The sequence below is a fragment of the Ailuropoda melanoleuca genome, chromosome 3 (genome assembly GCF_002007445.2).
Source record: "Ailuropoda melanoleuca isolate Jingjing chromosome 3, ASM200744v2, whole genome shotgun sequence".
Lineage (NCBI taxonomy): Eukaryota > Metazoa > Chordata > Mammalia > Carnivora > Ursidae > Ailuropoda > Ailuropoda melanoleuca.
The window spans coordinates 35,638,816-35,665,008 of NC_048220.1; the positions used below are offsets into that span (position 1 = coordinate 35,638,816).

The following is a 26,193-nucleotide window of genomic DNA, read 5'->3' on the forward strand; positions in this document are numbered from 1 at the left end:
CCTATATTTTTAAAGCTCTATTTATTCATTTTAGAGAAAGAGCATGCAAGTGAGTGGAGGGAAGGGCAGAGAAGAAGGGAGACAAGCAGACCCCCTGCTGAGTGGGGAGCCTACCACGGGGCTCCACCCCAGGACCCGGAGATCACGAGCTGAGCTGAAATCAATCAGACACTTAACCAACTGAGCCACCCAGGTGCCCTTCTAACTTTGTTTTTAAACAATTATGACATACTAAGCACTGTGTTTGGCACTATGGACACAATGAAGGAAAAGAGATCATGGCTACCCTAGTAAACCTTATTGCCTTGTGCCTGTTGGGGTGAATCTGGAAAGAGGCAGCCACAGCACTTATGTTAACATGGCAAGTAGAGCAATACACTGTTTTAATACCAGTTTCCTGGACTAGTACAGGAAAGGGTGTCAAGAGAGACCTGACATTCCGTAAAAGCCAACAAACACCAACAGCTTCCTACAGTGGAGGGCATTTATGGACACTCTGACGATAAACAATACTTATGTATTACCTTAGGGCTTATAAAAATATATTAACCCATCCATTCTTTCTTCCTCATGACTAGCAATTTCTTATTATCATCTAAGTAGCTACTCAAAAAAAAAAAAAAAAGTTTGGGCCTCATTCATCTTCTTTAGGTCACTAAAGGGAGTAAAATAATTTTTAAAAAATTAAATTGAAAGCAATTACAATACCAGAAACAGAGAAAAATATTTATTCTAAGTTGTGTTTTATCCCTTAAAATTCTGAACATATTCCATTCATAACAGTTGTAGCAAAAATCTTAGGAATAATCAATGCTAGAAAAATCCTGTGCTGAACGCTATGCAAAAGCCAAGCATTTTTTGGTTACGTTTACCCACACAACCGTCAAAAGGATAATCCAAAGTACATTATTTTAAATTTTGGCTTAGGAGGCTATTGACATTTCTGGTTTTTGTAATAATAACCTAGAATAACTTCACTAAAACCAGGAACTGGAATAATCCACATCCTAGAGTAAGGGAATTCTTATAGACAAACACTTCAAACAATGGAAGCATAACAGGAATTCAAATAACACAATACTAAAATGAACTTGAAGGTTTTTTGCACATTAAGATAGGTTTTTATAAATGTTCTATCATGAGGTAATAACTTAATATACAATAGATACTTAAGATGAAGTTCCATCACTAACAACAATAGACTGTGACAAAGACTCGACCAAATTTTAGTTAGCTTCCTCTAAACTCTGTTCTCAATGAGGCTTCAACCTTGGCCTTCTGTGTTTATCCCATCCTTGCTGGACCTCCATAGCCCAGCCTTAGCAAGAATCCCCCAATTGCTGATATCTGATCACACTTGAAACCTGATCAAATTCCTTAGTCCCAACTTCTGATGGCTAAATCCTTATATACCCTGAAGAAGAATTCTATTAGGTCAGTTTTCCAAGAATCCCGCTACCCTTGATGTCTTCTCTTAGTGATTTTCCATCTCCTGACTTCCACACCCTGCTCCTGGCTATAAATCCCCACTTGTTCCTGCTATATTCAGAGCTGAGCTCCATCTCTTGCTCCTATTGCAATAATCTTGAATAAAGTCTTCCGCACCATTTTAACAAGTGTCAGCATCACGTTTTCTTTAATAACTGAAACCTTATAAGGGAGAAAACGTCTAATTCCTCAGTCAACTTTGGTTGGTGGACTGAAAGAAGGGAAAACTAAAACCTCTCCTTAAAATTACTCTGTATCAACCAACATCTGAGTGCTGAATTGTGTTCAAGGCACCAAGTCCATAGAGTTAAAGATATAAAAATGTGTCTGTAACAAAGAATTTGACTGGCCTTTTTCTCTGGCTCCTATGAAGAGACTAAATTCTTGGCATTTCCTGAGTAACAGGAATACTTTTGTTATTCATGAACCTGTTAACTCACACCTGAGTTCATGCTGACAAGATGACTCAGGATGGGTATGACCACCAGAAAGATTAGCCATGTGATCACAGGGATGGGGTCTGGAGCCCCCGAGAGGGTAAGGGGACTGGAGATTGAGGCTCAATCAGCCGGTCAATGGTTCAATCAATCATACTTAATCAAATATGAAATAGATGAAACCCCAATAAAAACACCAGACACTTGAAAGCTTGGTGAATACACCAGAGTGCTGGGAGGGTGACGAGCTTTGACAACACTGGGAGGGGGCACAGAAGTTCTGCATTCAGGCTCCCCCCAACTTCCACATTTCACTTTAAGTGTATCTTCACTTGGCTGGTACTGATTTGGATCCTTTATTAAAAAAAAAAAAAAAAAGTGTAATGGGGTGCCAGGGCAACTCAGTTGGTTGAGTGTCCGACTCTTGATCTCAGCTCAGGTCTCAATCTCAGGATCGTGAGTTCAAGCCCTGCATTGGGCTCCATGCTGGGCATGGAGCCTACTTAAAAAAAAAAAACACACACACACACAATTGTAATTTAAAAATAATGCACTTTCCTGAGTTCTCTGTGTCATTCTAGTGAATTATGAGAGAGTCATGGGAACCTCCAAATTTGTAGTAGGTTGATCAGAAGTACAGGTGGCCTGGGAACCCTCAAACTTGTGGCTGCCATCTGAAATGAGACCAGTCTTATAGGGGTAAGGGTTAATGGAAATGCCCTAGGTTTGTAGCCAGTTGGTCAGAAGTATGGGTGCTCTGAGGACCCTCAAACTTACAGCTGACAACTAAAGTGAGGGCAGTCTTTTTGGAAACCGTGACCTTAAACCAGTGGTAGAGTGTGACGCCAGTTCTGGGTGGTTAGCATCAGAACTGGATTATAGATAAAATTTCTGTCTTCAAGGAGATAGATATAGGTTTATCAGTAGGTCCACTCAAGACCACAGCCAACCCAGCAAGAACAAGTAGTGGAGTTTTTATTTTGATTTATTGTGCATCTTCAAAATAGCATTATTTACATCTTTTCTTTTGGAACTTTCTTGGAGACAGACAAAATTAAACCCACACACAGAACAGTTAAGCTTCTGGAACAACTATGTGAAAATGAGTATACAGTTTGGACATTTAAGCTTCATGCTTATCAAAATGAAAATGGGATAATTTCTAGTGGGTTTTAAAGTTGTTAAATAGCCTTCCTTGTACAGAACAGCATGTGTTCACAGGAAGAAATAAAATGGAAATGTGTGAGATAAAATGAAGGTAATAGCATATAGTAGTAATCAGAGAAAACCACTATTTGTCTTCTCCTTCCCCCTCCCACTTAATATATTACAAGAGATCTTACCAGGTCAATAAATACCAAAATTATAAAACATATGGGTATCACAATATTTCATCAATGGGATAAATCATAAACAGTCCCTAAGCCTGAACTTATTTATTTCCAATTTTCTGCTATAAAAAATAATGCTGTAATAAATATACTTATAACTAATTCTCTGCATGAAACTGGTATTATTTCCTTAGGGTAAACTATCTGAATATGATTTCTAGGTCTAATGATACATTCTTCTTAATACAAATTTATACTCCTGCCAGCTTTGTATATGAATATACTTGTTTTCTGTATTTTTTAGATTATTTTTGAGAGAGAGAGTGCGCACGAGTGGGGGGGGAGGGGCAGAGGGAGAAGCAGACTCTCTGCTGAGCAGGGAGCCCCACTTGGGACTCAATCCCAGGACGCTGGGATCGTGACCTAAGCCAAGCGCAGACGATTAACCAACTGAGCCACCCAGGCACCCTATACTTGTTTTCTATACCTGACAAGGTAGGGAGAGCTCTTCCCTTTGCCAATGTAAGAGGCCAAACCATTTTCTCAGTGTGGCTTTAAAGAACTTTTAGGGGCGCCTGGGTGGCACAGAGGTTAAGCCTGCCTTCGGCTCAGGGCATGATCCCGGCGTTATGGGATCGAGTCCCATATCAGGCTCCTCCGCTATGAGCCTGCTTCTTCCTCTCCCACTCCCCTTGCCTGTGTTCCCTCTCTCGCTGGCTGTCTCCATCTCTGTCGAATAAATAAATTTTTAAAAAGTTTATAAAATGGACTTTTAAAGAAATCAAATCTTTTTAAAAATATTTTTTGGCAATTTTTTTCTTCCACAGACAACCTTCTGTTCATGCTCTTTGCCCATTTTACTTTGGGGCACTCATCTGTTTCTCACAAACTTATAAGAGTATGTATATATAATATAAACAGTTAAGCTTTTTTCACATATGTCCAAATATATCCCTAGTTTGTCATGATGCAGTTTAGGTCACTGTGAATAATACAATGTCTCTTTAGGAGTTTTATAAGTTGGCCACAGAAAATACTCTTTATTAGGTTAACAGTCTATTTAATTTTAGGCTAAACATTTATACACTACAAGGTAGTAACACAGAGCAATCAAGACTTAAAAAGACAAGTACTCACAGTCACTAACAAGACCTAAAAAAAGCAATTACTCACAGTCACTACTCAAGTTAATGTAAAATAACTCATTAAACATAGATAACAGTTTTCTATTCCCAAACCGTATACACTTTAAACTCCAGAAGAAGTGTACTTATTCATTGCAACATAGGGATTTGGGATTTAACACTTACTTTACTTTTACTATCACTACTTCAGAGTTTGCATACAAATTAAAGATTTTACCTTTTTCTAGAAATGTAAAAATTTACAAAAGTAAATGTATAAGGAATACGGAGAGAGAAGATACATGAAGCCAAAAGGGAAAGAAAGAAAACTGATGTCAAATAAAAAGTGGATCCTTAAAATCCATAAAGAACCTTAATCCTCAAAACAGAAATCTATATAGTTTTCTGAATGTTGCATCTTTTTGGTTAGCTGATGAAGGCTTTTTTTAAAAAAGATGATAGACCTCAAATTGGAAAAAAAAAAAAAAAAAAGTCATGGCTTTAAAAATGTTTTATCATCCAGGGGCACCTGGGTAGCCCGGTTGGGCACCCGGCTCTTGATTTCAGCTCAGGTCATGATCTCAGGGTTCTGGGATCGAACCCCCCTTTGGGCTCCTAGCTGGGAATGGAATCTGTTTGAGATTCTCTCTCCCTCTCCCCCTTTCTTTCACTCTTCCTCTAATAAAAAAAAAAGTTTTATCATCCAAAATTTTACTACTCAAATGATCAAATATGTGTGTGTATTAAGCTACATCGAACGTAAATCACCTTACAGAAAATAAAACTGTCTTCTCTATCTAATGTATGTAAATTATTAAAACAACAAATAAACAAATTTACCCTAGGAATTTGCAAGAATACCCTTATAATAATCCACAAGCTATCTGCACATTTAAGGCCCAGAAACTGGCCAAATACTACTACTTACTGCCATTTTTTAAAAATTTAGCTTTATGGTTGTTAACTTAAATGCTTCTTGATATTTATTAATACCTCAAAGTATCTGTTATAAAAATCAGTAAAAAGCAAAATATTAACTAACTCTTCAGGCAGTAGAACTAAGGGCAAACTCTTTTTTTTTAACAGATTTTCTTAAATTCAAAAATGAGTATCTATTATTTTTATAACTAAACGTTTTGTAGAAAAAGATGAAATATACCAAGCCAAATAACTAAAAGTAACTTCCTGACCTTCAAGTAATTGTCTCCTCAAAGAGAGGGATAGTTTTAAAAAACTTTACCTGGTGATAGCTGTCAAAATAACAGCTACTACACACACTTTGCACTTCATACAAGCAGAGTTACAGTACGACAGTAGTCTATTTTCATCTAAGCGGCAGTAGTATATGCTTTGCTGCACATTGTCTCATCAGCCTGAAAGCTACAATAAAACTTACCAATTATGGCAGAATTTAGTTTTTAGGGAAGAAGTAATTATCTCCATAAACTAAATCCCAGATTTTTCTCCCTTTTTAATGCTATAAAAGTAGTTATGATCAAATTAGAATATGTAGACAATATATAGAAATACTTACTATATCTGATATATCGCAAAAACCCAGTCCTTTACCTTCACAACATAGTGCTAAAGACCATCCAAAAACAAACAAACAAACAAAACAAAAATCTGCTAGCCAAGAAAAAAAAAAAAAGAACTCGGATATGAAATGGAAAACTAAAGAACTAGTTAGGTTATTTTTCTTAGCCACGTCAGGGCAAAATAGGCAAAGAAAAGCTAGCCTGTCCTATTGTGGAAATAAGGCTGCTGTGTCTGGTACAACAAAAATTTTTAAGTCAACCATCTAGGGAAGCCAACTGCCAAAAGACAACTGGTCAAAGGAGAAATACAGCATCACCTGCTGCTATCCCAAGACACTCGAGGAGGTAAACCTTTGCTCCTCCTATTTCCAACTCACATAAAGAGAAACAGGATAGGGCAAGATTCAGTCATCACAGCCAAGGATAAAGAAAGTATTCACAAAACCTCAAGGACCAATCTTAACCCTAATTTGTGAAACAACCTAAAAGGAAAGTTTCCAGTTATTTAAAAAAATGAAAATCAACATTATCCTATAAACCAATCAATTACTAAAGATCAGTACAACTTAAAAAATAATAAGCTTTGATGTATTCTGAGGATTTTAGTTTGCTTATGTATTTATATTCTTTTTGCTGAGTTGTCTTCTCAATTTTAGTGAATAAATATCTCCTTTCTTATGCTTTCAATATTCATTTAAAATATTATAAAATAAGCATAATCTTAGTTTCAGCTCTGCCATAAAATAGCTTACTGGGCTTGACCAAGTGTCGGGGACTAATTTTCTTCACTTATATACAGAAAGGTATTGGTCCAAATGACTTAAATGAACCCTTCCATTGTAAAATAATCATTCTATAGTTCTTCATGATGACATCAAGTTATTTTGCGTAACATCCCCCTTTAACTGAGGTTAGACTAATGTACCTAGATTAAAATAGTGGGTATATTCCTCCAGTCATTCACCACATCAACACTGGTGAAGACAGTACTACAGATTTACTCCCACCCCAACTCTATCACTTCATCCATCCTCCAGCACAACAAACCCATCACTACCTACTTATTAATTTACTTACAGAGGAAATGGGTAAACCAAGCCCCACTATGGTGAGGACAGTGGATGTGACGGTACTGTCATGGTACGGATACTGGATGCTGTTGTCTTTACAGAAAAAGCCTCTCTGAAATGGATTTATTTGGCTCAAATTTAGAACAGCCATAGGCAGGCAAGCTGTTGGGGAAGGGAAAAAAGATACGGTTAAATTCAATTCACTTCATTAGGAAGTAAACTCTACTGAATGGGATGCAAATCTTAACCATATTTGGTCCTTTCTGAAAAGGATCAATATTCCAAATACCCAAGAGTAGAGATAAAGGAAACCATGCAGCATAAGCTTGTCCATACCAGCCCCAACTTTATCAAGTATAAATTCTCTTGCTTGCGTTGACCTCTGTTTTTAAAGATAATCAATAAAAGAAATACCCAGAGAAGAGAGGAAAAATTGGCCCATAGAAAAATAAAGTTGAAAAAACAGGAAGGTTTTGTATTTTACATTTGGTTACTAGTTTATTTTTAATTGAATTGCTTGATATTTTAAATACGTTTAAGAAAAAAAGGGGAAACTGTAAATACATTTAATCATCAATAACATCGTAACAGCCAAAAATACTCAAGGAGGAGAAAAACAGAAACTTTTGTTTCACATTAAAAGGTAAGTTAACAGGCTTAGGAAAAAACAGAAACCGTAAGTATATTTGATAATAAAAACAAGAAACTAGCCCTTTTTTCCCCCAAAGATAAATTTAAAATGATTTTTATTAGCCCTGCAGTGCTCCAAATCACTTGAACCACTTATACAAGAATAATATTCACTTCAAATTTTTCACCCAAGTAAAATGAAAGACCAAAGAGAACTTAAATAACTTAAATGAGTAGCTTTGTAGTATGTTCAAATTTACCATGTTTTTACGCTTTGTTTTATACGATTCAAACATGCTAGCATCTACTCACTATATGCTCAGTACTAGGGCCACACAGAGGGAGACAAACTAGTATAAAACAGACACTAGGTTCAAGAGCCTAAACCTTACTTGTAGAAACAGAATGTATATTGGAGGAAATTGTTAAAATGTAATACCAAGATAGATATTTGGGGGGGGGGTGATGAAATTGTTCTGTATCTTGACTGTGATGGTTACCCATAACTCTAAGGATTTGTCAAAACTCACAGAATGTACATCAAAATAAGTGTATTTTACTGTATGTAAATTTACAAAGAAATACCATAAAAAAGACAGAAAGTGTGACTAATTTCAAAAATGGTATAAAAGGTCCTATAGGAATTCAGAGGTCAACGTGAACTAGAGTAATCAGAAAAGACTATTTTTAAAAAGACAACTGAATTGAACCTGTAACAGCAGGTAAACCACAGGCAATAGGGAGGGGCTCAGGGAGAGCATTTAGTGGTATAAGGAAGCAAGGTCAGCATGAGGTTGCACTAACAAGAGCACAGAGGGAATGAGCAAGGGGTTTTCAAGGTACATAACATTTTAGAGCCAACGTGTACTGCGTGCTCACACATGCCAGGCGCTGGGCTACACAGATTAACTCCATCCTTACCTATAACCTTGCAGGTAATACCCCTTCTCTCATTTTTCACATACAGTTATTATGAGGCTTAGACAAATGTGGACCCTTGCTGAAACGAGTAAGGAGTAAAACCAGGATTCCAATATAGGCTGTTTTCAGTGTCAGTGTATATATGGCCTCCCATGGAGGCAAGTGATCTGGATAAATTAAGAGGTGAAAACTGTGACAAGAAGATGAGACTGGGAGGTGGGAAACCGGTAGTTTGAAAAAGCTTGTTCAGTATAAAATACATATTATGTTCATAATGAAAACTCAAAGTTAATGGAACAAAACGTTCTTTGCTAAGGATAACTCTTAATTTTTCAATTCTGTGGTTTGTAATGGGAGGAAGAGGGCTTGAGATTTTGCGTTTAATAAAAAGAATTACATATTTAACATACTGGTCTAAAAAAGGACTTTTCCTGTAGGAAATAAAGTATCACTGCCCTATAAGGGAGCTAGAAATTAACTGTAGGAAATAAAGTATCACTGCCCTATAAGGGAGCTAGAAATTAACTTAAAAAACAAAAACAAAAATAAAAACGGTAGGAAGGAGACCATTTCATACAGCCTTGAAATAATGCAGTAATTAAACGGTAAGTAGTGTGCTAACAGTGAAGACAGAAGAGAATGCATGAAGGAGTGTCCTGAATATAGAAGTGACTCAACTTCATGCCTGATCACAAGTGCTGAGGCAGACCTGCCCATGGCAATTCAGGGTTTGGCAAGAGAATGGTGGGCCCACTGACAGAAATGTGAAGCTAGGTGTGGGACGTGGTTTACGGTGGAAGAAAATTAGTTTAGTATTTAAAGTATTGCCTTTGGGGTGATCTGTTAACTTCTTAAATGCTCAGCCTCATCTCTAACTCTTCTCCATGCAGCCCTTAAGACTCCAATCACACTGAACCATTTGCTGTTGCCTTTTCATAGTATGTTTTCAAAACCCTGCATGCTTTCATATAGGTTCAGTCTTCTCCTGGGAATACTTGCCCTCTCATTTCCCCTTCAGTCCAAGGCAGGCACACCCTATGTATCAGTCCCATGGCAACTTATACACACATCTATCAAGCTGTATTCTATACTGCCTGTGACATTCTGTCACCAACTTGAAGGCAAAGACTCTATCATTCTCATATTCTTTGCACCAGGCACACACACAGTTGGCTCTGAATAAAAAGACACGGAACAGCTATAATGGGTAACGATCAGAAGCAGGGAGGATACCAAAGATACTGGCATTAGAGGTGGTAACTTAATCCAGGGAAATGCAACAGTTCAGAAACAGCCTAAAATCAAAACTAACAGAAATAAAACAATCAGCTAATGACTTAATATCTATAGTGAAATCATGAACAGGGACTGTAGGAGAGAAATCAAGAGAGGATGACTACATGCTCTAGAGGGCAGGGGTTGTGTCCGTTTTGTTCAGCAGCACACAATGGCCATACTTGTAAAAGAATGAACAACAGAGAAATAGGGCTATGTGACACAAAAGCCAAGAGAAGTAGCTCAGAGTAACAAGTCTGTATCTGGGCAAAGGTAGAATGTCAAATACGAAGACATCAAGGAGAGTGAGAACTGAGTAGTCTCTGAAGAGAAAGGGATTTTGGTAACCACCCTCTTATTATAATACTACACCACCTCCACTAACAGAACAGTATCTTTATGAAGGAACTTCAATAATGAACTTCAATACTAGATTGTCACTGTCTAACCATGAATATCTTTAAGTTAAATATATCACAATTAATTCCTCTATTGCTCATACACTTTATATATACGTATGTATACAAGCACATCCCTATGAACTGAACTCTGTGGCCCCCAGAAGTCTTATTTTGGAGCTCTAACCTCCAATTTTATCATATTTGGAGGCAGGTCTTTTAGGAGGTAATTAGGGTTAAATGAGGTTATAAATCTAATAACTTAAACCAACAGGACTGGTCTCGTAAGAAGAGGAAAACGAAGATATCTCTCTCTCTATGTACATGCACCAAGGAAAGGCCATGACAAGATACAGGAAAATGCAGCCATCTATAGGCCAGGAAGAGAGTCGTCACCTGAAACAAATCATGGTGGCATCCTGATACCAGTATTCCAGCTTCCAGAACGGTGAAAGAATAAAATTCTGTTAAGTCACCCAGTCTATGACATACTGTTACAGCAACCCAAGAAGACTAAGACAGATAGATACATACACATACATACACACACACACACGGGCAAATCTAACCCCCCAGAGTAAACAAATACCTCTATTTTAAAAAGCAAAGGAATGGAGTGGTTGGGTGATGGACACTGGGGAGGGCAAGTGTTGTGGTGAGCACTGTGTATTGTGTAAAACCGATGAATCACAGACCTGTACCCCTGAAACAAATAGTACATTATATGTTAATAGTTTTTTAAAGAAAGGAAAAAAAAAAGAAAAATATATTCTCTGCTATAGAGATTATTTTCAATAGTAATTTTTTGGGATAGTAATGGAGAGTACTGTGTCCAAGTTAGTATTATAGGAAGATGCTTCCTGAAATAAACCCTTTCACAGAATAGGTATGTCCTTATATAAAGGATATAGAAACGATTTTTGACCCTAATCATAATTCTAGGGTATTTTTTTCTCAATTTAATTTTCCATATGAGAAGTCACTTTTTAAAAGTTCTTGCTAAGAACACTTGTTAGCTACTGTATGTCTGCTCTTAGTGCATCCCTTCTAAGACATACTGAGGAAGACAGATAAATGAATACCTCGATAGATATATATGTTTCCTATATTCTCCTTCGATAAAGTGATAATTGAAATCTCTCCCATATTAGATATAGTACATTCATCCTTAAAGACATGGTACTGCAAAATATTCCAAAAGAATAAATGGAATTAATCTCAAATGCATCTTAAAGAGAAACTAATGTCAATTTTTAGTATGTAGGAGCACCGGGTTTTTCAGGACTCTTTGCAAGGGGACTTGGCACAAAGTTGTACCAAACCAGCAGCTGCAGTTGCACCATCCTGTCTTCAGCTTCAGGATGTTTCCCATGGCCAAAAATGCTCTAAGTTGTCTTCAAGATCAAAGCATGCAGCAAGGGATGCCTAGGTGGCTCAGTCGGTTAAGAGTCCGCCTTCAGCCCAGGTCATGATCGCAGGGTCCTGAGATCCAGCCCGCATCGGGCTCCCTGCTCCGTGGGGAGCCTGCTTCTCCCTCTGCCTGCAGTTCAAGCTTGTGCACGCGCACACGCTCTCTCTCTCTGACAAATAAAATCTTAAAACAAAAACAAAGCATGCAGCAAGCAATGGCAATGCAGAGCCACCAGAACCGGACACCTGACTTCCATGACAAATATGGTAATGCTATATTAGGAGTGGAGCCACTTTCTGTGTTGCTGTATGTGCATATGCAGCAACACAAACTGGAATAGAATGAATCTTGTCCCCTGTTGGCAGTATCACCCCAAAGAAATGGAGAGATCAGTAATCATCCCAGCTGGTGTAATACTGAATTGTTTCAAAACCAACTCATAATTGATATCAAGTAAAAGCACGGTGCACCCATTAAAATATGTCATGACTGAAGAAATAAAGCACACCTGAAACCTTAAAAAAATAGGTTGAAGCAATAGTTTTAAAAAAGCGCTAAATTTATTTTATGAAAAGAATGAAATAAAAATCTAGACATTACCAAAGTGATTAAATGGACTTCAGTATCTACTACCTCCCCCTATTTTCTCAAAAGACCCTACTTCAGACATCTAAGTAAATATTATGCTATCCAGGGAAATTCAAACGTCCATTCCCTTGAAAATCTCTTCCTCTTATTCATTCAGACATTTCAATTCCTATTATCTGGCAGCCATAGTGCCGGGGGAGTGGGGAGGAAAAAAGACTGGAAGGGAAGACAAATGAATAAGAACTCACCAAAAAAAAAATGTTTAATAAAAGAGATAGTGCTACAGGAAAGTAACAGCTATAATTACAAGCAAAAGTGAAGCTTAGAGTATTTAGACAATGCAGCATTCAGGACCCAAGCAGGAAACAGCACCCTTAAACTGGGTAATTTAAGAACAGCTTAATAAAGGATTATTTGCAAGATAAGGAAGATGGTCAGAGTTAAGAGACAGTAAAACCTCCTGAAGCTGCTACTGCCCCTAAGCCTGAAAAGTACAAAGAGGGCAGCTTCATAAGAGCTATAACCTCTAGAAAAGTCAACAAGACATGAAGTGGCAGGAGGAAGCCAGAAGAATAAACACAGCAACCCTACTCTCCTCCTGCCAATATTTCCCATTGTCCAAACACATCTAGAAGTCAAAGGGCAAGGTCAGCCTCCTTGCACTGAGGGCAAAGAAGTCAATGATGAGAACAGGTCCACAGAAGGAAATGCAATACATCCCAGAACCATGTATCAGGACAAGGTAAAACCAGTTAGGGTCTCACCATGGAACAGACAATAACTGTAATTGGATAACTATAGAGAGCTTCATAATAGGACTGACAGAATCTATACTGAAACTATCTAATAGGAACTTTGAATTTTATTCTGTGGATAATAGGAGACACACAATCCAATCTGTGTTTTAGCAGGGGGAAAAGCTCTGAGAAGAGCCATATAAAGGAAAAAGCAGTGTAAAGTTAGAATACAGGGAAAGTCCAGATCCAAGAAATACAAGCGTGTATGAGAGATGCCGAGGGCCTGAAATAGAGAAGTAACAGCAGGAATAGAAGAAACAGATTCTAAAAATGTTTAGGAGAGAACTATGGGTCATGGCTCTCGATATGTATACATGGATATGTGTCTTTCTCTTACACACACACACACACACACACACACACACACACACACACTTCTACTGACCTACATTCAGCCTCCCGTATCTCTCCAGAATACATTTTCCACTTTTCCTTTGAGAAGATGACTGTTAGCATTCCTTCCACAATCCTGCTTACGATAAGTACTTCAAGGAATATTTGTTGAATGAATAAATTAACAAGTGAATAAACAAGTGAGCAAAATACTCTGAGGCACATAAAACTTTTGTAACCATAAACTTAGGTTTTCAAACGTTTTAAGTAATTTGAGTATTTTGGAAAGAAAAATTTAAACAAATAAATCAAGAAAAGACCCAAAAACAAAAACAAAACGAATTAACAATCTGAAGCTCAAGAACATGCTAGGAAAGCACTTCCAATTCTATATTCTAACAACTATTTCTCAAGCACGTTTACGACTAGGAATGCAAAAGTGCTAACAAATAAAGATAAACAGACTGTTATATCCACGTTGATTGCCACAAGAAATTTATAGCTCTACAAACTCCTGGAATCCTGAGGGCAATGCCCGTACAGTCCAGCATTACCTCCACACAAAGCTTCAGTCTTGGCTACTGTAGAAGCCCTTCTCCTGGCAGCACCCCTTACTCTTTTCTCAGGGAGAAAAGAAGTTGAGGCCTCAAACCAATCCTCTTTACTAATTTACCCAAAACAGAGGCCCACCATTTCCCTGCAGAAAAGCATATGTATCAGATGTGAAAAAGAGACGATGGAAAGTATAAAGCATTAATACTTCAAGACAGGACTTTACAAATTAACAATCAGCTCCAGATCCATCTTTTCCCAGGCTCTTGTCCAGAACCACTAGAAACAATTAGATCTGAAACTTTATCACAAAGCACACATTTACCTATCCTACCCCTAATAGTAGTGTTGGGTTTCCAGTCTCAGCACCTGCCTCCAACATCTTCAAAGTTAGCGAAGAACTTCGTTCCGAGATTCCCACATAAAATGTTTTCACATACTGTACAACTCTATAATACATACTATACTGTGCAGTCTCAGTAAAAAGGATGAATCATAATGTGGTGTCTCATTCACTAATAAAAAATATTTGCTCTTACCGGAAGCACCTAAAATAAGCAGGGCAGCCTAACTTACATGACTCTTAAATAGCAATCCTGCTAGTCTTGCAGCAATTTATAAACCCCAATCACAAAACACAAACATCCTTAGGAGAAAGGTTTCCTTTATAGTGAAAAGATTAATGCCATGGTTGTGGATTTTTACTGTGAATCCTTATAGTTTTCACTACTCAAAACAGTCATTCAGGGGCGCCTGGGTGGCTCAGTCGTTAAGCGTCTGCCTTCAGTTCAGGGCGTGATCCCAGAGTCCTGGGATTGAGCCCCACATCAGGCTCTTTGGCTGGGAGCCTGCTTCTTCCTCTCCCACTCCCCTTGCTTGTGTTCCCTCTCTCGCTGTCTCTCTCTGTGTCAAATAAATAAAATCTTTAAAAAAAAAAAAAAAACAGCCATTCACCTTCCATGGCCCTTCTCATATATGTCCAGGAAGAAGAAAAAAAACTAACATGTACTGAGCATCTATTATACGTCACCATCATGCCAAAGCAACTGCACATACAACTGTATATTATCTTCATATAAAAACATACTGGGGCACCTGGGTGGTGCACTTGTCGAGTGTCTGACTCTTGATTTCAGTTCAGGTCCTGATCTCAGGGTTGTGGGATCGAACCCCATGTCAGGCTCCATGCTCAGCGCAGAGTCTGCTTAAGATTCTCTCTCCCTCTCGCTCTCTGTCTCTCTCAAATAAATCTTTTTTAAAAATCTGTATTCATACTTCAGACTTACTACCCTAAAATCTGGGAAAAAAAATTTTAAACCTAATCAACGAGTATGGATCGTATAAATAAAAATATGTCCAATATATTGTTAAGTAATAAAAAAATCTATAAAGGGGCACCTGGGTGGCTCAGTCGTTAAGCATCAGCCTTCGGCTCAGGTCATGATCCCAGGGTGCTGGGATCGAGCCCTGGATCAGGCTCCCTGCTCAGCGGGAAGCTTCTTCCTCTCCCACGCCCCTGCTTGTGTTCCCTCTCTCGCTGTCTCTAATAAATAAATAAAATCTTTAAAAAAAAATCTATAAAAACATTATATTCAGTATAATTTCACGTACATAAAACAAATTATGTGTATCTAAATATTCATTGGAAAGCCTAGAATATATCACCAACTTTAAAGTAGTTATGCCCAGAGATGGTATTCATACAAATCAGGAAGAAAACGGATTTCCTACTGTATATACTTCCATGTTTGAATATTTTACAATAAAACAAAAGACCAAAATAATTCATTTTGAAATTTAAAAGATACTTTATCACCATGAAGAAGTTTTTCATTGTGTTTCCTGAAATTATGCTATACATGCAACCTACCTGAGAAAGTCCTATCTATGGTAAAGAGATGGTCTGAAACCAGGACAAAGGTAAAGCCTATTTTACTCTGTTTAAAACAAAAAAAACAGAGCAATAAAATTACCCCTTCATTTTTTATACCTGACTGATAGGATGAGAGAGAAATACACTCACAGTGAAATAATTACTTTTGGGGTTTCCGCTCTCGTTACTTTTTTTTTTTTTTAAAGATTTTATTTATTTATTCGACAGAGAGACAGCCAGCGAGAGAGGGAACACAGCAGGGGAGCGGGAGAGGAAGAAGCAGGCTCCCAGCAAAGGAGCCCGATGTGGGACTCGATATCAGAACGCCCAGATCACGCCCTGAGGAGAAGGCAGACGCTTTAACCACTGCGCTACCCAGGCGCCCCTGCTCTCGTAACTTTTGAGCACTATGATGATCTATCACATATTAAGCAGATAAATCAAAACTCTATGTCTAACATCCCCTAAAAAGTGTACAGAACAAAAGTAGTTTTCCCCTTAGAAATTTTGTTACATTTTAGGCTCTCCCAGGACATACTTATTGTACAGAGAGTGGAAATAATCCTGATGGTCATCAGTTTAGTAGAGACAGTCAAATTTAAGCCATAAAAAATACACTCATTTTAGTCACCACTTCTTAAAAAAAATCTTCTAAAATGGCCAAACAAATCATTCTAAAGGGTGGCACTGCCTTTTTAATTACCTAACAAGAAATAAAGATCTTCCTCATCTTATGATGGGTTTACATCCCAACAAACCCATCATAAGTTGAAAATATTTTAAGTAAAAACTCCATTAATAAACCTCAACAACTGAGCATCATAGCTTACGTAAGCGTAGCCTACCTTACACATGCTCAGAACGCTTACATCAGACTACAAGTGGTCAAAACCATCTAAAACAAAGCCTATTTTACAATAGTGTTGATTATCTCCTGTAAGTTATTGAATACAGCAAAGGAAGTAAAAAACCAAATAGCTGTATGGGCACAGAATGGTTTTAGGTATATTGGTCATTTACCCTTGTGATCCCATGGCTTACTGGGAGCTGCAGCTCACTGCCACTGCCCAGCATCACAAGAGAGGACTGTACCGCACATCACTAGCCCAGGAAAAGAACCAAATTCAAAACTCAAAGTACAATTTCTACTGAATGCCTATTGCTTTCTCACCATCAGAAAGTCAAAAAATCCTAAATGGAACCACTGTAAATTGGGGACCATCTGTATTACTCTAGTGAGCCTTTCAAGTTTTTGATTTAAAATATTCTCAAAATTAGGGGTGCCTGGGTGGCACAGCGGTTAAGCGTCTGCCTTCGGCTCAGGGCGTGATCCCGGTGTTATGGGATCAAGCCCCACATCAGGCTCCTCCACTGTGAGCCTGCTTCTTCCTCTCCCACTCCCCCTGCTGTGTTCCCTCTCTCGCTGGCTGTCTCTATCTCTGTCGAATAAATAAATAAAATCTTTAAAAAAATATATTCTCAAAATTGATTACATATTAATATAAACCAGAGTTATTCTGATCGAGGAGAGAGGAAAGGAAATAATTTCATTTAAGGCAGTGTTGTACAAAAGAAGTTTCTGTGATGACAAAAATGTCCAATACAATATGCTGTCCAAGGGGACAGTAGTCCCCTAGCTTCATGTGGCTATGATCACTCGATATGTGGCTAGTGGGAAAGAAGGACTGACTTTTCAACTTTACTTAATTTTAATAATTTCATCTTAAATAGCTATATATAGCTAGAGACTCTCATACTGAATAATGCAGATTTAGGGGGTTAAAAATTAACAGGTTAAGAGCCATCAAGTTTCTAAATTGTATTAACACTTAAAACACAGCAAAACTAGGGCGCCTGGGTAGCGCAGTCGTTAGGCGGCTGCCTTCGGCTCAGGGAGTGATCCCGGCGTTCCGGGATCGAGTCCCACATCGGGCTCCTCCGTTGGGAGCCTGCTTCTTCCTCTCCCACTCCCCCTGCTGTGTTCCCTCTCTCACTGGCCGTCTCTCTGTCACATAAATAAATAAAATCTTTAAAAAAAAAAAACAGCAAAACTAATTATGATTCCAAAAACTTAAAAGCAAATAATTATGAAGTACCTCAATAAGCATAAGTTTTATTGTGAGGGAGTGCTCAAAATGAAATTCTCTCACATGCATCTTTCGGTTGCCTTCCTTTAAAGAAACTATCCCTATTCCATCATCCAAATATTAGAATCCTGAGCTGGCTTTTCTCTCCAAGCAACTACCCCTTCTGTAAGGGGAAGCAAGAAATCCAGACAAGATGGTCTGGGATACCCTCCTACCTCCCTCATCAACCTCAGATCTCCCCTACTCTTCTGTCCTGGGTGAAGTTTATCTCTGAAGCCAGCAGAGCACCTTCCTATCTCTTGCTGCCCAAAGCTCACCTTTCTTTACAGCACTCCATCTCCACAACTACTTCCTTACTCCCAGAATTAATTCTATCCTCAGTAGAAGCCACACACACAGGGATTATCTGTATAAAAATACAAAATCTTAAGTCTTTGATTAGTAGTAATTTACACCAAGTATCACAGTATTTATGCTTATGAAATATCTATTTTTTTTAAAGATTTTATTTATTTATTCAACAGAGACAGAGACAGCCAGCGAGAGAGGGAACACAAGCAGGGGGAGTGGGAGAGGAAGAAGCAGGCTCATAGCGGAAGAGCCTGATGTGGGGCTCGATCCCATAACGCCGGGATCACGCCCTGAGCCGAAGGCAGACGCTTAGCCGCTGTGCCACCCAGGCGCCCCACGAAATATCTATTTTTAAATTTCACCTCAATAAAAGTTAAATTTTGTTCTTAGCATACCCACTTGGTCATCTGCCTCCCACATGAGGAATCATAAAGAACACTCAACTCTTTCAAGTGGGTTGTAGTCATTAATGTGACAGCAGAAAAAACAATTCTTTCCTGGTAGGCTTCTCAAGTTATCTCACATGGTGAAGTCTCTAAAGTAGTTGTTCTTAACTTCTTGGGATTCATGGACCCCTTTAAGATTCTAACGAAACTATGGACCCTCGCATCAAAAACATATGAACTTTTGCCACACAGTTTCACAACCTGTACATACACACACCAACAAATAGTCATCTATGGACACTTCAATTTAAAGGTTTAAGAAATAAGGATGCCTGGGTGGCTCAGCCAGTTAAGCATTTAACTCTTGATTTCGGCTCAGGTCATGATCTCAGGGTTGTGAGATCGAGTCCTGCATCAAGCCGAGCATGCAGCTTGCTTAAGATTCTCTCTCTCTCCCTCTCCTTCTGTCCCTCCCCAACTCTCTAATAAAAATATATATATAATTAATGGCAAAATATAATAAAAAAATTAATGTTCTAAAGCCCACAGATGAAAGTGATCAAAAGAATATTATCTTAAAGAAGATGAGAATTAATTCAACTTGAGAGTCCTACATCGTCCCCTAATTCTCCTTCCCACCTCCCCTCTTCCCATTTGTACCCTTTTCCCATCTTTCTTTGCTCTCTATACATTGTCTTTTTTTTTTTTTAAGATTTTATTTATTTATTTGACAGAGAGACAGCCAGTGAGAGAGGGAACACAAGCAGGGGGAGTGGGAGAGGAAGAAGCAGGCTCCAAGCAGAGGAGCCTGATGTGGGGTTCGATCCCATAACGCCAGGATCATGCCCTGAGCCGAAGGCAGACACTTAATGACTGAGCCACCCACGCGACCCCTCTATACAGTATCTTCTTATCTGGTTCTATTACAGAACCAAAGTCATTTTTAATATTAGTTATGCTAATTACAATTCTGTTTCCTGTCCTAGTTTCAAAAACACAATTTTAATTCTCTAAGGAGAAGTGAAAACATTTGTTCAATACCTGCCATTTGCCAAGTATTTGTCTATGTATTATCTCCAATAATTCCATGAAGAGGGGAAAAAAAAGACAGTCCTCTAAAATATGTAGGTTTGAAAACTTTAAAGTCACTAAACTGTAGGTCAAGAAGAGTCGAAATGAAAATCACAACATGGCTTGAAATGAACAATGAAAATACAACAAATCAAAGCTATAGAGCTAAAATACTACACATAAAAATGAAGAACCTTAAATTTATACACTAGAAAAGAGGAAATAAGCATTCAGCACAATAACTTATTTTTAAATCTCAAGAAAGTGAAAGAATATAGATCAAAAACTAATGAAATAGAAAAAGTAGCAAAAATCAGATCAATGAGAGTAAATGAGTTTCTACAGGTTAATGAAATGATTACTATTGTTAAAGGCTTAAGAAAACAAAAGAAAAACACCAATACAGCAAATTATTAAAATGCCCTATCTATATTTCTGGGCTAAATGTTACCACAAACTCAGAGACACTAATATTACACAGGTGGTAAGCAGGGAAGCCAGCATTTTAACAAAAAGCTCCTTTTCTTTTCACCACATCATACCACCTCTTTTTTTAGGTAAGGAGTCTAACCAACAGGATCTCAGTTTCCTTATCTACAAATGAGAAAGAAGAATGACATTATCTCTTAGGTCCCTTTCAGTCAAGTCCAGGATTCTATGAGCCTAAGCTGATCTGCATATATAAACAACTGATCTCCTTGGGTCAGACTGAGGGGGTGAAGGTGGAATTTCTCTGGGTGAACTAGGAGGATACATCTTAATCTACCATGTGTGGGCTAAGACATCCTAATGTCTAAGTACACTTTGCTGTAAACTACAGAAGAGAAATGTGAAACCTCAGCAAAACTTACAAGAAAAATAAACAAAGAGGGATCTGCTTCTAGGAGCTCATGTTTTACCAAAAAGGGTAAAGGATGAAAGCCTTATGTAAGAAATATTCTCCCTTTGAAAAAAAAAAAAATTCAGCATATGTAAATTTAACCATGTTTGTGCATTTTTCTACATATAGTATACTTGAGTCTAACAAGTAAGTCTACATTTACTTTTGTGAAATTTGCTTCTACAAACCCTTTCATTTTCCCCTTTTAGCAATCCTAGGTTAAAAGTAAATAAAAATTTTTTGGCTCTTTACTATTTTGTTACCGGAGCAGTTTTTAGAAGTTGTATTCATTCCAAACTTAAGGAATGTTCTTTATTTGGTGTTCAATTCAGTTTGAACAAAATACATTTGGGGGGGATACAGTATTTTTCTTGCTTTCTTTGGAAACAGGTGTTATATATTCTCTCCAGAATCACAAGAAAAATCCTGTTAGTTGACAAGAGTTATGTGTTATTTCTGAACAGAAAGAGTTTTCTCCTCCATTATAAAGGATCATCAGGTGTCCAAAAGTAAAGAGAATCCTTCAAAAGTTCCCAAATTCACAAATTAAACCAGTAAGTTTGCAGGTAGGAGAGACCGTTTCCTCCACAGATTCAATACACTCCTTTCTAATTATTATGCCTCTTCATTTGACACAAATGTGTCATGTCTAGTACACAGCTAGACACATCTGACACTCAAGAGAGAAAGCAGACTAAAGATAAATACCTGAAATTATCAATTATAAAGGGGACAAGACATGAGATTTTATTAAGAGCAACAGCCATAATATTGGAAAGAAAACACAAAATCAACAAAGCCAACTCATAAGGAATGGAACTTTCAGGAAAATAGGAAGGAAAATACAATGCCAGGGGAAATGAAGGGACACTTTTTAAAAAAAATACCAGTAACAGGAGCTACTTTTTACTTAACTCTCACCCTATATCCTGACAGTATGCTAGGTGCTGCAGCTTTCTAATTCCTCAACAACTTGAAAATGGAAATATTACATCATTTTGAAGATGAAGAAACCTGCCCAAGCCCATAAAGTTGCAGAATTAGGATCTGAACCCAGGCCAATGAGGCCATGAGCCCATTGAGCTTTTCTGGTCTTAACAAATGCGACTAAGGAAGCTGAGCAGAAAAAGAATAAACAAGAGGTCACTGATAGAAGGACTGCAGCACTTGAACTGAGAACAGAAAGACTGACAAGATTTAAGGAGTGAAGACTGAGTAGGTAGAGGTGACAGGGGCGCCTCGGTGCCTCAGTCAGTTAAATCAGAAAGGACTTGACGATGTGAATGAACAGAACTACATCCAAAATAGATGGGAGGAAATGAAAGCATAGGAAGACAACCAAGACCATCAAGAACAGGGTCAGCTAGCGTTTTTTACAAAAAAATTTATAAGCGTCCTATTTCATTTGTATTGCCACGCAATGTAGTCAGGACACAAGTCCTCTTTGGGGAAGCCACACCCCGTTAGTAGTACTGACTTCACCCTTTCCCTGTTCCCATACTCCCCGTGGCCCTTTGGCCCTGATGGAAAAGTGTGGCAAGGAATCAAGAGGACTAAAACAGTGTGAGTACATCTGTGCGTCTGGCACCATACTGAACTTTTAACATTAATTTTCATTTCATCCTCATAATACTAGAACACAAGCTCCATTAGGTATGGATATTTTTGTTTTGTTCACTGATATATCCCAAGCACCTAAGTCAGTGCTGAAAAGAGGGCAAGCCCTCAACAAGGTATTTGATGAATGCACAAAGTCACCTTGTAAAACAGGTATTATCCCATTTTAAAGATGAGAGGATGACTCAGAAAGGATAAGTAACTTAATTAAAGTCACAGACATAATAAGGGTGAAATTAAAAATATTTAATAACTAGTGCTGTACCAGCACTGGCCACTCAGAACAGACAGCAGCTCGTGCTAGAGAACCTGGGTTCTGCTTCAACCTTTCAGTTGAAGATCCTGGAGATGTCCGCAGCAGGGACCTGGACAACGGATGGTTGTGGGCTGGAGAAAGGAAAACTAAGATGTATACGACTGGCTATCAGCTGTGATAGTATGTGGTGCATCCAGGTTTCAAACACGTATTTATTAACTCTAAATCCTTCTAAATGAAGTGGGAAATAGGGGCACCTGGGTGGCACAACTGGTTAAAAACTCTAGGTTTTGGCTCAGGTTGGGATCCCATGGTCCCAAATCCTGCATTGGGTTCCATGCTTAGCATGGAGTCTGCTTCGGATTCTCTCTACCTCTCCCTCTGCCCCTCCTGCTCATGCTCTCTCTCTAAAATAAATCTTTTTAAAAAATGAAGTGGAAAACAGTAACATTTGCTAAAAAAATCAGAAAGCAGAGGATAAATGGAGGTTTTCACAGAGCAGAAAAACATTCAAAACAATTGTAATGGAATAAAGAGATTAAAATGTTAAACAACTACAATGGGAAATGGAATTAGAAATGCATTAAAGATTGATCACTGAGCTCAATCTGTCACCACACAATTAAAACAAACAAACACGGGATGATCCAACTCAAGTAGAGAACTGAGAAACAGCAGAAATATGAATGAGCAAAGCAAACTACACCACGAGGATGTCCTGACCCAGGCAAATAGTGTGGATATGTCTCAATAAAAAATGAAAAACCAACACTGGCTCTTGAGCAAGAAAGGGCTTGGTAAAAGCTGTACTGCAGGAAGAGGAGTCTGTGCGAGGTAGAGGTAGAAGAGAGAAAGAGCCCTGCGCCAGGTGGGAGGGGTCAGTGCTAGGACACACTGCATGTTTGGATGTGATTCACAGAGATGGTACGTGAAGTATCCAGGGGCAAGAGTTCAAAGAACAGAGCAACCTCAGCTTTTACAGACACCTGCACTCTCGTCACCAGCTTGAAGTGACCACATCTCTGTGGCTGATGGTTTTACTATAAAAAGTACTTAGTTATCTTACTGGTTTTTTTTGTTCTGTATTTAAGTTGGGACAAAGAGGAGAAAAGGGAGTTTGGATATAAATGACATTTACCAAAGAAGGATTTTACTTTTTGTGCTTTTCTGTCAATAATGACCTATAATATACTCAACCTTGGAGTCTCTTAGTTCATTAAGACACACAAAATAAATGTTGTGTATATATTTAAACAGCTTTTTTGAAAAAAAAAAAATCCAGGACTATAAGGGCAGGTTATTTTAATATGGACTCAGATTCTTGCGGGGACGGACACACACACACACAGAGCCTATTTATTTACACGCTAACAAAAATAAAAAGAAGTTGGTCACCTGTTCTTCCCTGCCCAAAAGGCACACAGTGCCAACTGGCGAGGAACATTAATTCCTTCCACCCTCTCATGGTAACAGCTGTTCCCTTTCTTTTTCAAGATGGCAAAGGTCACAGTCAGTAGCATACTTTTCATGCAGATTTCTATGTGCAAAAGGCAAAGAGATGGCTGACCTAATAGGGTGTGGGGAGAGACAGCTAATTTTTTTCTATTTTCCTTTCTTCTCTGTGCACTTATCAGGTATCTATTTTGGGCTTCTTTGATATTTCAAGCTGTAACTATAATCATTTCTCAGCCAAAAAAAAAATTCTGTTTACATGAAACAAATTGGGGATGATAAAAGCATTTTGAGAGCTCAAGGCCAAAAACTGTAGCAAAATTGTACAGTAACATTTACATCATTAATGGCTGCGTAATTAGAAATGCATTATGCTAAGTGAAGAAGCCAGACTCAAAAGGCTACATACTGCATGATTTCACTTATATGACTTTATAGGATAGAGAACCAGTCAGTGGTTGCCAGAGATGTAGGATGTGGGAGGAGTTTACTACAAAAGGGCAGCAGGAGGGAATTTGCTTGGGGTAATAGATGAGTTCTTTAGCTTGTGTAGTAGTTACATGACTCTAAAGCGTAAATTGTGTAAATTCATAGAACTGTATGTCAAAAGAGAGAATTTACTCTTGACTTAGGCCTCATATCACATTTCTCTATTCCCCACACCTGTTCCAAACCTCCTGCCACACTCTACACAAAGACCCCAACTTCCACCTTGCCAACATCTACTTGCTACTCTAGCTCCCATTTAGCAACTCCTGAAATCTTTCCTTTGATGTGACAGGGTAAGGTCCTCTGTAGAGTTGGGACTTTCCACCTGAGTTTACTTCTCGCATTCTGCCCGTTACTAAACTTACGTGAGCATGGGCAAATTACTTACCTATCTGAGCTCGATTTCCTCATATGGTGAATGCAAAAAAATATTATTTATATACCTTCCAGAACAGCTGTAAACTAAGAGCCTAGTAATGTGCCTACCTAACACCTGGCACGTTAAGAGAGCTTAATTAGTACTTATTTCCTGATCTTTCTCCTCTGCCTACTGCCTCTAGTGAAAAAGTACTTTTTAACTTGGAAAATCTATCAACATATACACAAGATTTCATCAAATTATCAACTATATGTACTTTAGATAGCTTTCTTCAAAGGCTTCTCAATAGCCAACAAATTTCATAAAACAATGTAGGATAGTGAATCAAGGGAAAGATTCCTCTTTCAAGAGGTTCCTCTTTCAAGAGTTTATTTAGTCTTTAAAGAAATTATGACCTATAGGGTTCTATCTGGGTATTATTTAAGCTTTTAAAACAAAGCACCATGTATCCAGATGAGAACACCTGGGTAAGTTATTTCTCTCTCTGAATGAATCTTCCGGTCTCAGCAATCCCATCCACAAGCTTCGCTTAACCAACAAAGTCTCTCTTATTAGTAGCTGGTCAAAAGAACTTCTCCCAAGCAGTGGGAAGACCTATATTCCAAACAACAACAACTTCTCCCGAGCAGTGGGAAGACCTATATTCCAAAGAATAAAGCTGGCAAGCTGATACCCTTTTAAAATTTCTAGGAGAGTCATCTTCTAGAAAAGTGTATGCATAACACTCTCTTAAAAGGTGGTGTATACTGGTGGTTGGGGGCACATTTAAAAACCTTTCAGGAGATTGCTTTAGTAACTAAGTTGTACAAAAGAAATCAGAATAACTTGTTTCACCATTTTGGTACAAAATTAGTGCCCTCAGTGCTCAAAATATGAGTAAGAAATAACTCAAGAATCAAAACTACAAATCAAAAATTTTAAATAAACTACTAAATAAAATCCAGACCTGAAACCTCAACTACATTGAACAGTTCACATACCCCACCGAATAAAAAATGTATTGTATAACATAAATCCTAGAAGTATTTATGTGGATCCATCATGTCTAGTCTGAAATTATGCCAACTGGCAAGGGTCCAAAAACTAAAAGTTATACTAAGATGAGTCTCAGAAGAAAAACATAAAAATGCTTACTTTGGCAGGAAGTCACCAAAGTGGCATATCTAAATTAGTAAGCTTTGTTTAAAACACACACACACACACACACACATTTTTTTAAAGGCACACATGCCAAAAGTCTGTAAAATTCTTTTCTTAATGGTTATGATTACTGCAGTAGCAAATCATACATCCATTTTCCCAAAAAATATGTTTGTACTACTCAAGTTATTTTATACAGAAGATAAGCTGAAGAAGCAAGGATTCCCACCAATTATTACCTCAAGGCTAAGGGCAAACATACAATGCTGAAACTACACAATGAGTATCAGCGACTTGGGAAGCAAGAAAAAAGACAGGC

The 26,193-nt window shown here is 38.1% G+C and overlaps 1 protein-coding gene across 2 annotated transcripts in view; it reads right to left on the minus strand.

The window, feature by feature from the left end:
* The window catches only part of PLPP1 (phospholipid phosphatase 1), a 91,342-nt gene that overhangs the window by 52,750 nt on the left and 12,399 nt on the right, over positions 1–26,193 (minus strand). The window contains exon 2 of one of the 2 annotated variants that reach the window (XM_011235880.3): positions 6,996–7,150. The exons of the other annotated variant lie outside the window; for it this stretch is intronic. Coding sequence (XP_011234182.1) covers positions 6,996–7,150 — 155 coding nt within the window. The remainder of the gene's footprint in view (positions 1–6,995; positions 7,151–26,193) is intronic. 2 annotated transcript variants of the gene reach the window in all.